This window comes from Felis catus, chromosome A2, assembly GCF_018350175.1.
Source record: "Felis catus isolate Fca126 chromosome A2, F.catus_Fca126_mat1.0, whole genome shotgun sequence".
NCBI classification, from domain to species: domain Eukaryota; kingdom Metazoa; phylum Chordata; class Mammalia; order Carnivora; family Felidae; genus Felis; species Felis catus.
In genome coordinates this window covers 50,398,081-50,416,288 of record NC_058369.1, presented here as the reverse complement: position 1 = coordinate 50,416,288, position 18,208 = coordinate 50,398,081, and the positions used below count along the sequence as shown (strand labels likewise).

At 38.8% G+C, this 18,208-nt stretch overlaps 1 protein-coding gene across 8 annotated transcripts in view; it reads left to right on the top strand.

The window, feature by feature from the left end:
• RAD18 (RAD18 E3 ubiquitin protein ligase) overlaps nt 1-18,208 on the top strand; it is a 110,367-nt gene that overhangs the window by 19,851 nt on the left and 72,308 nt on the right. For all 8 annotated transcript variants that reach the window (XM_019824935.2, XM_003982447.5, XM_019824936.2 and 5 more), the window contains exons 4-6: nt 2,244-2,314; nt 14,478-14,815; nt 16,136-16,235. In XM_019824935.2, coding sequence (XP_019680494.1) covers nt 2,244-2,314; nt 14,478-14,815; nt 16,136-16,235 — 509 coding nt within the window. The remainder of the gene's footprint in view (nt 1-2,243; nt 2,315-14,477; nt 14,816-16,135; nt 16,236-18,208) is intronic.

The window sequence follows — 18,208 nt, the reverse complement described above, 5'->3', positions numbered from 1 at the left end:
AAAAAACTCAAAATGGATAAAGGACCTGAATGTGAGACAGGAAACCATCAAAACCCTAGAGGAGAAAGCAGGAAAAAACCTCCCTGACCTTAGCTACAGCAGTTTCTTACTTAACACATCCTCAAGGGCAAGGGAATTAAAAGCAAAAATGAACTATTGGGACCTCATGAAGATAAAAAGCTTCTGCGCAGCAAAGGAAACAACCAACAAAACTAAAAGGCAACAATGGAATGGGAAAAGATATTTGCAAATGACCAGACAGAGGGCTAGTATCCAAAGTCTGTAAAGAGCTCACCAAACTCCACACCCAAAAAACAAATAATCCAGTGAAGAAATGGGCAGAAAACATGAATAGACACTTCTCTAAAGAAGACATCCAGATGGCCAACAGGCACATGAAAAGATGCTCAATGTTGCTCCTCATCAGGGAAATACAAATCAAAACCACACTCAGATATCACCTCATGCCAGTCAGAGTGGCTAAAACGAACAACTCAGGAGACTATAGATGCTGGAGAGGATGTGGAGAAACGGGAACCCTCTTGCACTGTTGGTGGGAATGCAAACTGGTGCAGGCACTCTGGAAAACAGTGTGGAGGTTCTTCAAAAAATTAAAAATAGACCTACCCTATGACCCAGCAGTAGCACTGCTAGGAATTGACCCAAGGGATACAGGAGTACTGATGCATAGGGGCACTTGTACCCCAATGTTTATAGCAGCACTCTCAACAATAGCCAAAGTATGGAAAGAGCCTAAATGTCCATCAACTGATGAAAGGATAAAGAAATTGTGGTTTATATACACAATGGAATACTATGTGGCAATGAGAAAGAATGAAATATGGCCCTTTGTAGCAATGTGGATGGAACTGGAGAGTGTTACGTTAGGTGAAATAAGTCATACAGAGAAAGACAGATACCATATGTTTTCACTCTTATGTGGATCCTGAGAAACTTAACAGAGGTCTATGGGGGAGGGGAAGGAGAAAAAAAAAAAAAGGTTAGAGAGGGAGAGAGCCAAACTCTTAAAAACTGAGAACAAACTGAGGGTTGATGGGGGGTGGGAGGGAGGGGAGGGGAGGTGATGGGTAGTGAGGAGGGCACCTTTTGGGATGAGCACTGGGTGTTGTATGGAAACCAATTTGACATTAAATTTCATATTAAAATAAATACATATATGGAGAAATGGGCTTTGTTCAATTTTTCTTAAAGATTTCTGATAACCTAAATGTATTTTTGGAAGTCGAAACTGATTTTAAGATCAGGAGGTAACACTCTTTAAATCTCGTGACCTATGTTTTTGTGGCTTCTCATGTTTTGTAATTTTTCACCTTGAGCTGAAGGTCTGATGGAAGGATTATTCATTTGCATAGGATTAGGGTTTAGTATTTGTGTGGAGGGAAAAGATTCATGACCATTGGGCTGAACCTGGCCTGACTGGTCCCTTACCTCTTTCTCAAACCAGACCTTCAGGGGAAACAGTAGGAAATTTGTTGTTAGAGTTTGTGAAACCTTTCAGGTAGGTGCAAAGGTAGGTAAAAAGGTCAAGTAAACATAAATAGGAAGAAAGAAAGAAGAAGAGACAGTGAGGTCTAATAGGAAGGACTCTGGGCCTGATTGAAGGGTTTGGCTTCTACCTTGGCACCTCTGTTAGGTACATGGTGTTAGGAGGTCACTGAACTTCTCTCAGCTGTTTCCCTACGTAAAAAATGGTGCAGTTTGGCTCCCAAGTTTAATCTCTTTGCAACTTGCCATTGTCAAGATGGTATCATCAGGGAGATAAGCTGCATACCGTTCATGCTAAATAACTACAAGATCTGTAGTTTTCCTGTTGCATTCCTGAACACCAATCTTGTTTTTAGACCCTCTTTGAACACCTAATGCCGCTCCCCGTGTAGTCACTTAAAAAGAGCATCTCTGTTCTGCTTTTTAGGGGAAATTCTTGGGATGGCATTTTGAATAAGGATTCTTGCTCATATTAGGTTTTATCTTAGTACAGAGCATATACGATTTTACTAGAGGCTGTGGAGATCTTTTATCAGACTTCCAGTCAGCAGATGCTGATTCACTGTTTTAAAATTCCATATTAGTATGAGATAAATGAACTTTATTTTGAGGCTTTCCTGGAAGACTTAGTGGGATGGGGAGTCTCGGGAGGATGGGTCATGCATTTTCAAAACAAGATTATGACAAGTTATTTTATTGTTTGTGACCTTTTTCCATCTGCTGTTTTTCCTTTCTAGACAGTCACAGAGCCGGATCTAAAAAATAACCGCGTATTAGATGAACTGGTAAAAAGCTTGAATTTTGCACGGTATGATTTAATTTTGTGACTAACCCCTAACTGCTCTGGCCTTTGATATGAGTTCCCTCTTTACTTTGTGCACTTGTGGGGATTAGGGAATGCAGGGTTGCATATTTTGGAGTAAAAGAAGGGAAGCGACAACAGTCATTAATCACTCATGGACAGTCTAATGGTAATAATATTTTCTTCCTTTACTTAACAGAAAGTCTCCTGTCATGAAAAACAGAAGTTAAAAATGCAGATTTGAGTACTTACTTTTGGGTATTACAAAGATACCCAAAAGTATTTTATTTTTCCTGTCCTACCCCTAGAATCATCCATTTTCCCAAGGAGCCCTGGTTCCTTTTATTGGAGAATGGTATTTAGAATCAGGATCTGGAGCTAGGTATGGTCACTGTTCCTGAGATGTCATTGCTTCTAAGCCCTCTCATTGGACAGAGCTGGGTAGCATATGCACGTATACATATGTGTGTACTAACCCATGTATACATGCGTATCTATAATCGTTTCTGTGTCTGTTATATATTAACCCATTAATTCTTAATCTGATTTATTCAGCATGTATGAGATGGTGTGCTGTGTGAAATAGGTAATTGTTGGTACTTTATACAGCTCAGAAATGTAGCTTTACTTCTTAGCTGTCAGATGTATGATGGTGAAAGTGAGTTTTGTCACCCTGAAGGATTATTTAAAGGCATATTTTACCAAACAGTATCTTGAAATTCAATTTTTAGTTTTTTTTCAAAAAAATTTTTTTTTCAACGTTTATTTATTTTTGGGACAGAGAGAGACAGAGCATGAACGGGGGAGGGGCAGAGAGAGAGGGAGACACAGAACTGGAAACAGGCTCCAGGTTCTGAGCCATCAGCCCAGAGCCTGACGCGGGGCTCGAACTCACGGACTGCGAGATCGTGACCTGGCTGAAGTCGGACGCTTAACCGACTGCGCCACCCAGGCGCCCCTCAATTTTTAGTTTTGATCATGCAAGTCAATCAGAAATTTTCATTACGGACACACCGTATTTAGTTATTAGTTATCTCCTTAAGTGTATGACTTCTTAGCTGTTGGGACAGTTTTGATGGTACATTACATTCATTCTAAAAATGTAGAGAGATTTCTTCCAATAGAATTGCACATTTATTTCATTGAGTTGTGTCCTGAGAATTACAAGAGACAGTACTCTGAACTTGCCTAATATTACTTTCTAGAAATTGGCTTGGTTAGTCATTTCCGTAAAAAAGTCATAAAATGGTGATATTTCCTAGATTAAGAAACTCTGAGATTCTCTGATTCTCATAATTACAGTGTGGTGTTTTTCTTATTTTAAAGTCTTTCACCAGTTAGATTTTGAAGTCCATGAAAAAGGGTGGAGCCATGTCTTTAGAAAGGAATTTATTAGCTGTTTGATTTTCCCTGAGACAGTAAAATTATACCTCGAGGCTTATTTTTTTTTCCTAGCTGGTTCTGAAAGCATAATAATTTCACTGCTAGGAGAAAGGGAGTGTCACAAAGCAAGTATCTGTTTGTTGAAGGGAAGTGATCGGTGTCTTTGGGTTCATGGACCTTTGGTAACTGAAAGGGAGGCCTTGGGATAATTGAACTCTCCCCTTTCCCGCTTCCTCCCAAAAGGAATAGGCTTTTTAATTATTCATTATAGTGGGTGTGGTGAGAAACATTCTTTGTGGATTTGGGATAGATTTTATCATTTGTTTCTCCCTGTTTGCCTTGAAATTACCTTATGATGAACATTTCTTGGACATTTGTCATATCTAATGTGCTGTGGTACTTCATTTGCAAAAGTAGTAGAGATGAAATTCAAGCTAATCACTTCCAGTACTTGTTTGATATCTGGTTTAAGATTGATGAGGGAAGTCAGGCAACAACAGATGTTGGCGAGGATGTGGAGAAAGAGGATCTCTTTTGCATTGTTGGTGGCAATGCACTCTGGAAAACATTATGGAGGTTCCTCAAAAAACTAAAAATAGAACTACCCTATGACCCAGCAATTGCACTGCTAGGCATTTATCCACAGGATACAGGTGTGCTGTTTCGAGGGGACACATGCACCCCCATGTTTATAACAGCACTATCAACAATAGCCAAAGTATGGAAAGAGTGCAAATATCCATCGATGGATGAATGGATAAAGAAGATGTGGTATATATATATACAATGGAGTGTTACTCGTCAATCAAAAGAATGAAATCTTGCCATTTGCAACTACGTGGATGGAACTGGAGGGTATTATGCTAAGTGAAATTAGAGGAAGACAAAAATCATATGACTTCTCTCATATGAGGACTTTAAGAGACAAAACAGATGAACATGAGGGAAGGGAAATAAAAATAAGATAAAAACAGGGAGGGGGACAAAACAGAAGAGATTCAAATATGGAGAACAAACTGAGGGTTGCTGGAGGGGTTGTGAGGGGGGGGATGGGCTAAATGGGTAAGGGGCATTAAGGAATCTACTCCTGAAATCATTGTTGCACTATATGGTAACTAATTTGGATGTAAATTTTAAAAAATAAAAAATAAAATTAAAAAAAAAGATTGATGAGGGAAGAAGTTAATCTTCTAAGGTTTTTGTATTGTTTGTATATTTTTTTTCTTTCTCATTGGTCAGTGCCATTTTAAGACATAATGGTTTAAAATTTTTTAATGTTCTAAATTGAAATAAAAGAGTGTTGGAAATAGTTCCAGAGGTTTTCAGACAAAATACTGACATTCACAGCTTACATTTTCTTCTAACTCTAGCCATTTATTTTCAAAGAACATGAGTATTTTTCTTGACTCAGTTTTATTTAAAATAATGTGCTTAAAAATGTGTTGAACAAAATTTAATCAGAATATTTTTGTCTAAGTGGAGCATCATTCTTGACCTAAGTAAGAAAATACTGTTTCAGTATTTTTGTGTAGCAGCCAGTCTACATCGGTATCATTTTTACAAACTGAGAGTGTAAAGCATCATTTACTACTTTGGTTTATCCTATCCCCATCAAGGTACTTTTTCTCCAGGTACTTACTCCATGTTTAAGAATTCAGACATTTTAGATGATAATTGTAATAGATCATTCCTTAGCATCTTAGGAGAGTGTGTAGGATATAATTTTGATTTTTTTCTTACAGTATAGTTTAAAGCATACTGACTTTGGATTTAGGCAGAACTGGGTTCTCTAGCTGTGATCTGTGATCAAAATATTAAACCTCTTTGGCCTCTGTTCCACATCTGAAAAGTGGTAATAATATTATTGACACTTTTAGGCATTGTTGTAAGGGTTGGAAATGAAGAGTTCTACTAGAAGATACCCAGCATAATACCTGGAGCAAAGGAACCTAAAAAAAGATTTCTGTCATTATTATCATATATATTTTACGCATGTTTGTATCATCTTCCCTTATATTATATGTTGATGCCCTAAGATGCTAATAAGAATTTGTTCTTTGGTGGGCCTCTGCCTGTTTCACCAAACGGTCCCAGACTGCTGTTACATGTTTTGGATCAGAACAGCATTTGTGGGGACTTTTGCTAGATAATGAAGTCCATGGACTTGATCACATGGGTTTCAGGACTGCCCTGAGTTTCTCTTTGGTGTCTACCCAGAGACCTGTTTTGCTTCTTGATTCTTGGCCACATTCTGAAGAGGTAGAGTTCTTGTATAGTTAACAGATGGGCAAGATTTTCCTGTACTTGATGGAGTCACAATTATTCTGAAAGTCCATACTTCACCCCAAAAAATCTGAGTATCTATGATAAGTGCTGTTAGGTATTATAATACCAACTGACTTTAAATTAAATTTATAGGAATGGTGGAAATGAAAGAGAAAATTACCAATTCAGTTTAAGTATCCTTTTTAGAATTAATATTTTCACATGGCCCCTATTAAGCTGTGTGAATTGTAGCAGTCTAGTGGTTTTAAATCCCATGTGTCCATTCATGGCTTCCAAATTTACATCTTCAAGTAGATCTCACCCCAAAACTTCAGGCTACCATATCCCACTGCTTACCTCATATCTCTGCTTGAACCTCTTAAAAGTAACTCTCAACTCTCTGGGCTGCCTGCCATCCCCCACTCCAAATCTGCCCCCACAGTCTTTCTTCCCTCATTAAATGGCAGCTCTGTCCTTTCATTTGCCCAGGCCCCAAACCCTGGAGTCCTCCTTGACCCTTCTCTTTCACACTTAACTCTGTCATTCCATCAGTTAATCCTCCTGGCCCTGTTATTAACATGTTTCCTGAATCTGACAGCTTTTCATCACCGTGCCAGCATTATCCTGGCAAGCCAGTGTCAGCCTGTATTACTTTGATCACTTCTAGTGGTCTCCTATTCCTGCTTTTGCCCTCGGATAGTCCTTCTGAGGCCAGCAACCAAAGTGTCACTTTAAAACAAAAAGTCACAGGGGCGTCTGGGTGGCTCAGTCGGTTAAGCATCCGACTTCATTCCAGGTCACGATCTCACAGTTCATGAGTTCGAGCCCCGTGTCAGACTCTGTGCTGACGCCTCAGAGCCTGGAACCTGCTTCGGATTCTGTGTCTCCCTCTCTCTCTGCCCCTCCCCTGCTCGTGCTCACACTCTGTCTCTGTCAAAAATAAATAAATAATAAAAGGTCGTACTTAATATCGTCTGGAGGGGGTGTCCCATCTCATTTGGAAGAGCAGCCTGAGTCCTGCCAGTGGCAATCTTCTGGTCCCTACAGAACAGGGTCTCTTGCCGACTTCATGTCCCACTTCTCTTTCCCTTGTTTATTCTGCTCCAGGAGCACTGGCCTTCTTGCTATTTCTCCAATGTGTCAATCGTACTCTGACCCTAGAGGCTTTGTACTTACTGTTATTTCTAGGGGAAACACTGTTTCCCCAGAGAGCCACATGGGTTAGTCCTTCAGTTTCTTCGGGCTCTGTGTTTTCATAGGGCACCTTCTCAGTGAGGCTTTCTGTGACCATCCTGTAAAGAGTGCCAAGCTCTTCGCCTCCTCATGCACGGCTTCACTGGGTTTGTTTTTTTCCCATAGCACTTTCATATATGTTGTGTGCATTCTAGTATCTCTTCCCTCACTGTAGTGTAAGCTTCATGAGGACTGAGACGATTTTGTTCTCTGTTATATTTCCACTGCCGAAACTACCCCCTAAGTAGCGGGCACATGAAGAAGTTAATGAGTTTCAGTTTTGGCATGGGGCGTAATTTTATCATCGCGGTAGTGGAGCTGTACTGCTTGCTGCAGGTACAGTCATGCCTCGTTTTACTGCACTTTGCTTTGCTGAACTTCCCAGGTGTTTAATTTTTTACAAACTGAAGGTTTTTGGCCACCCTGCATTGAGCAGGTCTTATCAGTGCCATTTTTCCAACAGCATTTGCTCACTTCATGTCTCTGTGTCACATTTTGGTGATTCTTAAAATATTTTGAACTTTTTCATCATTATTTTATTTGTTGTGGTAATACTATGATAATTGTTTTGGGGTGTCACAAACTGCAGCCTTATACGACCATGAATTTAATTGATAAATGATACACGTGTACTGACTGTTCCACTCACAGGCCATTTCTCTTCCTCTCTCCCTCTCCTCGGGCTTCCCTATTCCCCGAGACACAACAGTATTTAAATTAGGCCAATTAATAACCCTGCAGGACGTCTAAGTGTTCAAGGGAGAAGAAGAGTCACATGTCTCATTTTAAATCAAAAATAAGAAACGATTCAGCTTAGTGAGGAAGGCATGTTGAAAGCTGAGATAGGCTGGAAGCTAGCCCTCTTGTGCCAAATGGCCAAGTTCTTGAAGTGCTGCTTCAGTGAACACACAAATAGTAAGAAACAAACAACCTTATTGCTGATATGGAGAAGGTTTTAGTGGTCTGGGAAGATGATCAAACTGGCCACAACATTCCCTTAAACCAAAGCCTGATCCAGAGCAAGGCCCTAAGTCTTCAGTTCTGTGAAGGCTGAGGGAGGTGAGGAAGCCGCAGAAGAAACGTCTGAAGCTAGTGGAGATTGGTTCACAAGGTTTAAGGAAAGAAGCTGTCTCCATTACATAAGAGTATAAGGTAAAGCAGCAAGTGCTGATGTAGAACCTGCAGTGAGTTATCCGGAAGTTCTAGCGGAGCTCGTTAATGAAGGTGACTGCGCTAAACAATAGATTTTCAATGTGGACGAAACAGCTTTCTATTGGAAGAAGACGCCATCTAGAACTTTCATAACTAGAGAGAAGTCAGTGCCTGGCTTCAAAACCTCAAAGGACAGGCTGCCTCTCTTGTTGGGAGCTAATGCCGCTAGTGACTTGAGGGTGAAGCCAGTGTTCATTTAGCCTGTGGATTGTCCCAGGGCCCTTAAGAATTATGCTACATATCCTCTGCCTGTGCTCTGTAAATGGAACCACAAAGCCTGGACGATAGCACATCTGTTTATAGCATGGTTTACTGAATAGTTTAAGCCCACCGTTGGGAACTGTTCCTCAAGAAAAAAAGATTCTTAGAAAATGTTACTGCTCGTTGGCAGTGCACCTGGTTACCTATAGGGCTGTGATGGAGATGTACGAGATTAATGTTGTTTTCATGCCTGCTCACGCAGCATCTGTTCTGCAGCCCGTGGATCAAGGAGTGATTTCAACTTTTATTGAAAAAGTTTCTTATTATTTAAGAAATACTTTTTGTAAGGCTGTATCTGCTGTAGATAGTGATTGCTTTGATGGATCTGGGCAAAGTCTGTTGAAAACCTGGAAAGGATTCACCATTCTAGATGCCATTAAGAACATTCGTGATTCATTGGAAGAGGTCAAAAATACCAGCAGGAACAGGAGTTTGGGAGAAGCTGATCCTGACCCTCATGGATGACTTTGAGGGGTTCACAAATTCTGTGGAGGAAGTAACTGCAGATGTGGTGGAAACAGCAAGAGAACTAGAATCAGAAGTGGAGCCTGATGATGGGACTGAATTGATGTAATGTCGTGATAAAACATAAATGGATGATCAAAGCAAGTGGTTTCTTGAGATGGAATCTACTCCTGGTGGAGATGCTGTGAAGATTGTTGAAATTAAAAAAAAAGACTACTGCCATTCTGGGGCCTTTGATGTCCATGTAAATATTAGCATGAATATAGTGTTTTCACCCCCAAAAAAGTTGCTTTTATTTTGATTGGCATTGCATTGAATCTATAAATAAATATGGGGAAAATGGGCATGTTAACATTGTTAAGTTTTCTAGTGCATGTACCTAGGGTATTTCTTTATTTAGGCTTTTTAAAAATTTTCCGCAGCAAATTTGGTAGTTTTCAAGACATAAGTTTTACACGTTTTTGTTAAATTTATTCCTAGGTATTTAATATTTTTGATGATATTTCAAGTGGTATTTATTTAAAAATTTTATTTTCCATTTGCTAATACATAGGCATGACATTAATTTTTGTTTAACAGATATTATGTCCAGGGATCTTGTAAAAATTCACTTACTCTAGTTGCTTGTAGAGTCTTTGGATTTTTTATAAACATAATCATGTCACTTGCAAATAAAGTTTTCTTTCCCATTGTGTGTGTGTGTGTGTGTGTGTGTGTGTGTGTGTGTGTGTGTGTGCGCGCGTGCCTTATCACAAAAGCTATGGCCTCCAGTATAATTTGAATAGAGATGGTGGCAGTAGACATCCTTGTCTGGTTTTCACTCTCAGGGGAAGATGTTCAAGCTGTAATAGTAGCTATAGTTTTTTTGAAAGTATCTTTTTTCAGATTAAGAAAGTTTCCTTCTGTTCCTAGTTTTCTAAGTGTTTTTGTTATGAATGGGTATTGGATTTTATCAAATGCTTTTTCTACATTTATTGTAATGATTGTATAATTTTTCTCCTTAAATTTGCTAATGTGGTGAATTACATTAATTTTTCAAATAACAAACCAACCTTGTATTCCTGAAATAAGTCTCATTTAGTCATGATGCATTATATGTTTTTATTTATCTCTAGATTTTATTTGTTAATGTTTCGTTTATGATTTTTGTGTTTATATTTATGAGACATTATTGGATTATAATTTTATTTTCCTACAATGTGCTTGTCAGATTTTGTTATCAAGGTTATGCTGGCTTTAATATGAATTGGGAAACATTCTTTTTTAATTTTCTGGATAACTTTGTGTACTATTGATATTATTTCTTCTATAAATATTTGGTAGAATTCACCAGCAAAACTGTCTGAGCTTGGGGTTTTCTTTGTAAGAGGGCTCATTATTTGTCATTACAAAAAAATTTGTAATATTTTTTATTTGTTAATTACATCACTTTGATTAATTGGATTGGTTCACATCTTCTGTATTCTTACTGATTTTTGTCCATTTTGTTAGTTAGAAAGGTATGTTTAGATTTATACACACTGTTATTTAAACCAACCATTATTGTGAATAGACTGTTTCTCCTTTTAGTTCGTTCAGTTTTTACTTTATACATTTTGAAGCTATGCTACTAAGTGAATATAATTTATGATTTTTTAAATGTTTATTTTTGAGAGAGAGAGTGAGAGAGCATGCACACTAGTGGGGAAGTGGCAGAGAGAGAAGGGGACAGAGGGCCCAAAACAGGTTCCATGTTGTCAGCACAGAACCTGACACATGGCTTGAACTCACGAACCTCGAGATCCTGACCTGAGTTGAAACCAAGAGTCGGCTGCTTAACTGGTTAAGCCATCCAGGAGCCCCTGTAATTTATGATATTTATGCTTTGAATTAAATTGACCATTTTGTCAAAATGAGATGTCCCTCTTTATCTCTCATGATACTTTTTGCCTTAATGTTGTCTGTTGTTAATGTTACCATATCAGCTTTCTTTTCATTAATATTTTCATGGTACTTCTCTTCCTATCCTTTTATTTTCAACCTTCCTGGGTCTTTATATTTAAAGTATTTTTTCAAATAGTCTATAGCTGTATCTTATTTTTAATCTAGTCTGACCGTCTTTGTCTTTCAGAGTATTTACCCATTACATTTAATGTGATTACAGTTTAGCATGTTACCTTTGTTTTCTTTCTCCATTTGTTTCTTTGTAAAAAAAATTAGTTATTTCTGCCCATTCTTTATGATACTAAAAGTATTTTTATTGTTTCCTTTGTTAGTTTTTACATTATATCTCTTAGTGTCACTCTTTTAAGTCCTTACTGAAGAAATGACAAAATATGTCCTAATAATAGTGTACCATAAATTAGTACTTTTATCATGTCCTGAACAGTGCAAGAACTTTACAGTATTTTTATATTATTTCTCTTTTTTAAAAGTTTTTTTTTTTTTTTAACGTTTATTTATTTTTGGGACAGAGAGAGACAGAGCATGAATGGGGGAGGGGCAGAGAGAGAGGGAGACACAGAATTGGAAGCAGGCTCCAGGCTCTGAGCCATCAGCCCAGAGCCTGACGTGGGGCTCGAACCCACGGACCGCGAGATCGTGACCTGAGCGAAGTCGGACGCTTAACCGACTGAGCCACCCAGGCGCCCCTATTTCTCTTTTTTAAAACTATGTTTTTGTATGTATTTTACTTACATGTTTGCTGTAAATCCCACAAGATGTTGTTAGTGTTGTTGAAAACACTAGTTTTGTTTTGACCCACATATTTACCTTTTGTGGAGCTGCTGATTCTTTTTTTTTTTTAACATTTTTTTTTAACATTTATTTATTTTTGAGAGACAGAGGCAGAGTGTGAGCAGGGGAGGGGCAGAGAGAGAGAGAGGGAGACACAGATCTGAAGCAGGCTCCAGGCTCTGAGCTGTCAGCACAGAGCCCGATGCGTGGCTCGAACTCAGAGACTGAGAGATTATGACCTGATCTGAAGTCAGACACCTAACGGACTGAGCCACCCAGGTGCCCCTGGAGCTGCTGATTCTTACTGACATTTTTGTACCTCCCTCTAGAATCATTTTCCGTAAGCTGAAGAACATTTCTTTCTGTACTACCTCCTTGTCTGCCAGTGAGGAATTCTCTTAGCTTTTCTTAACTTGAGAATGTATTTTGCTTTTACTTTAGAACACAATTTTTCTTTAAAAAAATGTTTATTTCTTTATTTTGAGAGAGAAAGAGAGAGAGTGAGCAAGGAAGGGGCAGAGAAAGAGGGAAAGAGAGAATCCCAAGCTGTGCTGACGGTGCAAAGCCCGATGTGGGGCTCGAGCTCATGAACCATGAGATCATGACCTGAGCCGAAATCAGGAGTTGAATGTTTAACCAACTAAGCCACTCAGGGACCCCTAGAACACTTAAAAAAAATTTTTTTTTTTTTTTACGTTTATTTTATTATTGTGGGACAGAGCATGAGCATGGGAGGGGCAGAGAGAGGAGGAGACACAGAATCTGAAGCAGGCTTCAGGCTCTGAGCTGTTAGCACAGAGCCCGACACGGGACTTGAACCCACCGACTGTGAGATCATGACCTGAGCCAAAATTGGACGCCCAACCCACTGAGCCACCCAGGCGCCACCCCGCCCTCTCCCCCGGAACACTATTTCTAAAGGAAATGGAATTCTTGGTAGTTTTGCTTTCTTTCTGTACTTTAAAGATGTCATGATGTCATAATATTATCTTTTTGCTTTCATTGTGAAGTCAGTGCTGTTTTTATTATTTGTTGGAGCAGTAGTTCTCAATGGGGAGTGATTTTACCTTCACTTCACCCTCTCTTCTAGGGGGACATTTGGCAATGTCTGGATATGTTTGGTTGTCTCAACCTGGGGTGGGGTATATGCTGCTGACATTCCTACAATGCACTGAACAGTTCTTCACAACAAAAAATGATTTGATTGACAGTGTCCTAAGTGCCAAGGTTAGGAAACTGTGCTTTAGAGGTAACATGTCTTATTTTTTTCTGATTGTTTACAAGATTTTCTCTTTCTTATTTTTTAACAGTTTGATTAGTATATGCCTAGGTTTTATTTTCTTTGTTTTATCCTTTTGGGGATGAATTTTAATTCCCTCTAACACTACACTATCTTTTTACTCATTTGTGTGTTTTTCATCTTTTTTCTTTAATATATTCATTGTAGTTATCTTGAAGTCTTTATAATGCTACTCTTTGGACCACCTCTGGATCTGCTTCCATTGACTATTTTATCTTTTGATTATATGTGTTTTGAACATTGTTGATGAAATGTTATAGAGGCTGCGAATTATCCTCCTTTGAAAGATGTTGGGTTCTGTTTTGGTTCCAGCTTTTCAGTTTTATTCTGCCGGGGCCTTGTTTAGTTCTTTGTTGGATTTGGCCTACTTCAGTTTTATTTATTTTTCCTAAGGTGTGGCCTTTGTGGGGATTCAACTGAATGTCTAGGATCTTTATAAGATCTCTGCAATTGGGGCTCAAATTCCAACAACTTGTCAGCAGCTTTGGGAATCTCAGTTTCCCAGCATCTGCTTCCTACTAGGTTGGCGTGTGCTTTTGTCTTATGCTTTTGCAGCCATGGAGATGATCAGGAATGGATGAGAATTTCTATGCAGATTTTTGGTGTTCTCTTTCTGTGGCTACCCGCTGTCCACCACCCTGTCCCTCCAATTCTAGCCATCTTTGCCCAGAACTCAGATCTCTGTGTCCACTCCCAGAAGATGCTTCCAGGGAAGTTCTTGGGGGCAGTGGTGGATCACCTGATGTTTTTCTTCTCTTTCATTGACTCCAGGCTTGTGTTGACTATAGTTCATGCTATAAACAGTTGTTTTATATGTTTTGTCCAGATTCTAAAGTTATGTATGGTTAGAGAGTAATTCTTATACCAGGTATTCTCCAAGGCTAGATTCTGAAGTATCTCTTTTCCTTTATAAAAGATTAACTGCATTAAAATATTTATGTATGTATGTATGTGTGTGTGTGTGTGTGTGTGTGTGTGTGTGTGCGTGCATGAGTGGGGGAGGGGCAGAGAGGGAGGGAGAGAGAAAATCCCAAGCAGGCTCCGTGCTGCCAGCACAGAGCCTGATGCGGAGCTCAATCCCACAAACTGAGATTAGGACCTGAGTCAAAACCAAGAGTCAGATGTCTAACACCCTGAACCCCCCAAGTGCCCCAAAGATTAACTGCTTTTTAAATCAGGTTTATTGCTTTGAAGAAATGCTGGTTTGGTTGTCATTATGGAATAAGATCTGTATTTCACAGAAGCAAGTGTTAATTGGGAAAACGGGTTATGTCAGTTAACTTACTAAGTATAACTTGACATCTTAGTTACTTATTGTGTTTTTGGTGCTTCAAGGAATCAATTGCTGCAGTTTGCCTTAGAGTCACCACCCATATCTCCTGCTTCCTCCTCTTCAAAGAACCTTGCTGCCAAAGTACACACTCCGGTGGCCTTCAGACATTCTTTAAAGCAAGGAAGCAAATTAATGGAGAATTTCTTGATTAGAGAAACTGGTGGTTCTACATCAGAGTTGTCGATAAAAGAGAATGAAAGCAAAGTCATCCCTCAAAAAGAGGTGAGCACTTCTTCAAAGACCAAAGAGGCACCTTCTGTAGAAAAGACAGCTCCACATTCCTTAGTGGCTAATGTTCCTGAGACACCTTCTACGTCAACTTTGAAACAGGCTGCCAAAGGTAGGAAATTATTTTCATATATGTGTTTTCTTACTTAATGGAAATCTTTTCATCCCACACGACATAAGAATAAATCAGCATCTTGAGGGGGGAAGGAATGGGAAAGGGCAAACCAGATTTCACATTTTAACATTCTCAGAAATTGATGTAGGCAGTGCTGCAAGATATTTTTGTACTCTTTCTCTCTCATAGAATGGGAATTGAGGCTGATTGCTGGAAAAATGAAGCAGTTTTAATTAGCTCATATTTTAACTATGGCAGTTGGTGTCTATTTTTCAGCTTTTAATTTCCCCCCTCATCTTTCATATCAATTCCATTTTAATCTTAAAGAGCTCCTTTTGTCTTATTATACCACTGCTTGAACACTTCCAAGCTGTTACGACTGGCGTTTATAGCCACAGACAATTTGACCCCTCATCTAGCTGTCTGATCTTATTTCTTATTTTTCCCTCTCAAAAATCCTTCTATACTAGCCCAGCTGATCTCCCCATTATTTCTTGAATATACCCAGAGATTGGAAAAACTACAAGCTGCAGGCCAAATTTGGCTTGACACCAATTTTTGTAAATAAAGGTTCACTGGAAAATATCCACCCCCCTTCTGTTTATGAAGCTTTCATGCTCATGAAAGAGTTTAGTAGTTGTAACAGAGACCATCTGGCCTACAGAGCCTATAATCTCTACTACCTGGTCCTTCACTAAAAATGTTTGCTGACCCTTGTTTTACCTTTCTAGACTTTATCCAGATCCTAACCGTTCTTCTGTTGTGTCAGATAATACTGGCCTCTCCCATCACCAAAGTGGCAGAGCACTTGCCTTCTGGACTATTTTGTGTACAGTTTGCTTTTTTGATGATGAATGGCTCGGTTTGTTTAACCTATTATTTCCATGTCTTTTCTTGCCTGTGAAGTTCAGAGTACCTTTTAGGCAGAAATTAGGTCTTAACACATCTTTGGTATGCCCACATCACATACAGTGCAGGGCAATGAGTGGTTATTAAACTTAGGTTGAAATTAGCATATTAGTACTCAAGAGTTTAAATTTTGTAAGGATAGGTGAATTTTAAGTGCATTTCCTGACAAATCTTTGATCATTGTATCAATTGACCGTTCTTGTTGTAGTGTTTTTAGCTAATAGTTAAAAGTCTGTCCTACCTCTATTGCCCTGAGGGGCCCTTCTTTTTCTCTTTAGCTTTTCTAAGTGCGTGTTAAGGTTGGAATTCTATTTTTTTATATTAATTGCTGAAAGATGTCAGGTTATATGTTATTTTTGCCCTTTCCATAAATAATAAAATCTTTCTTTCTCTTTTTAAAAAATACAGTGGATTGTCCTGTTTGTGGGGTTAATATTCCAGAAAATCACATTAATAAGCACTTAGACAGCTGTTTAACACGTGAGGAGAAGAAGGAAAGCCTCAGAAGGTAAGGAAGTTAAGTATAACCATTGACCTACTTTAGCAAGGTACTTCTTGTGCTTTGTGAACTATTCCACCAGCTCTTCCATTCTGTCTCCTTTGCTCTGAGGGTTATTTCCCATAAGCCATAAGAATCTGGTGACCTTGATGGAACTGGAGGGTATTATGCTAAGTGAAAGTAGTCAGAGAAAGACAGAAATCATATGACTTCACTCATATGAGGACTTTAAGAGACAAAACAGATGAACATAAGGGAGGGGCAACAAAAATAATTTGGGAAGGGGAACAAAACAGAAGAGACTCATAAATATGGAGAGCAAACTGAGGGTCACAGGAGGGGTTGTGGGAGGGGGGATGAGCTAAATGGGTAAGGGGCACTAAGGAGTCTACTCCTGAAATCATTGTTGGACTATATGCTAACTAATTTGGATGTAAATTTAAAAAGATAAAAAAAAAAACAAGTTAATAATTAAAAAAAAAAAAAGAATCTGGTGACCTTCATTCTCCTTAGAAATGTTTCTTCTTGGGGCACTTGGCTGGTTCAATTGGTAGACCATGTGACTCTCAATCTCAGGGTTGTGAGCTCAGGCCCCATGTTGGGCATGGAGCCTGTTTGGAAAAAAGAAAGAAAGAAAGAAAAGAAAGAAAAGAAATGTTTCTTCCTGAGGAATAAGTTTTGAGTATAGAAGCTGAGCATTTTCTCCCTGAATAGTGAGGAATCAGCATCAGTCCTCTTGTTTGGACTGCTCTTTTTCTAGATGCATCTGCCATATTTCTTCTAATACATTTAGTTACGTCAATTTATCTAAGACCTGCTCATCCATATGTAATTAAGTTCAAGTTCCAACAGTGGTCCCACACCTTGTTCCATATTGTATGTTGTCCTGCCATTTGCTCTGTCTTGCAGTTTAGAAGCACTGCATATTGTATTTCTCTTAAGGAAGGATTCACTGCACCGGTGAGTGTATTGAAGGCTCTGAGAAGTTCTGTATTGAAGGTAGTTGTTGGAATTTGTGTAATCCAGCAATTACTACATTTATTTGACTGCAAAACCTTTTTGTCCTCATAATTCATATCTTGCAAAACTAGTGTTTGTGAAGGTACACTTAGGGAAGCATTGAGCTCTATTTCTCTTTAGTTACATCCTGATCCTGGGGTCTGGTCACATAAGAGAGACTGTGACATTTGAAATATTTTATCCACAACACCCTGAGGGGCCGTTTTCTCGATAGGGGTGACAACCCTCCACCCGTTCCATGTAGAATCTTATCAGAATTGATTCAAAGAATACTCTTCCTTTTGATGCCTTCAGATTCTGAGGACCCTTAAATGCATTACTTTCACTAAATGATGAAAGAAGGGTCAGTGTTATCTTCATGTTTTGGGCATCATCTGTCAGTCTTCATATTTAAAAATTTCTTGATAGAAGTTGTTGATTCCTGCTGTTGCATTTCATTGTAAATGCCTGTGAACAGCACAGTTTTCCATTCGAATTTCACAGGCATAAGTTTAATAACCTAGTCTTGCTAAGCCAAAATGTTTTAGATGCAGACTTAATGAACTGTCCCTCATAATGTGCATGTACAAACTCCTACAAAATGTTTTAGGTCTCGCTAACTACTGTGATTTTTATTTAGCCGTGATCTTATCCTGTAGAGCCCCCTGGGTAATTTTCAGACAACTGTAATCTGTTGAGAGTCTGCAAGTCTTTCTGCAGTTAAATAGTGATCTCTGGCTTTTAGACTTTATTGATAGAGCATAAAAGAAACAATTTAGCTAGGGAGTGGTGCGGTGCTGTAGGTTTATAGAAAAATGTTTGATTGTTTTCAGTCTCCATTTATTCAACTGTGCCATTTCTCTCAGTATAGTCTTTAGGCCATTTGCATCAGATTTACCCTGTGGAAGCTTATTAAAATAGACTTTAGGTCTCCACTTCAGAAGTGGGTGGTATGGAGATGGGACCAAGAATCTGCAATTTAA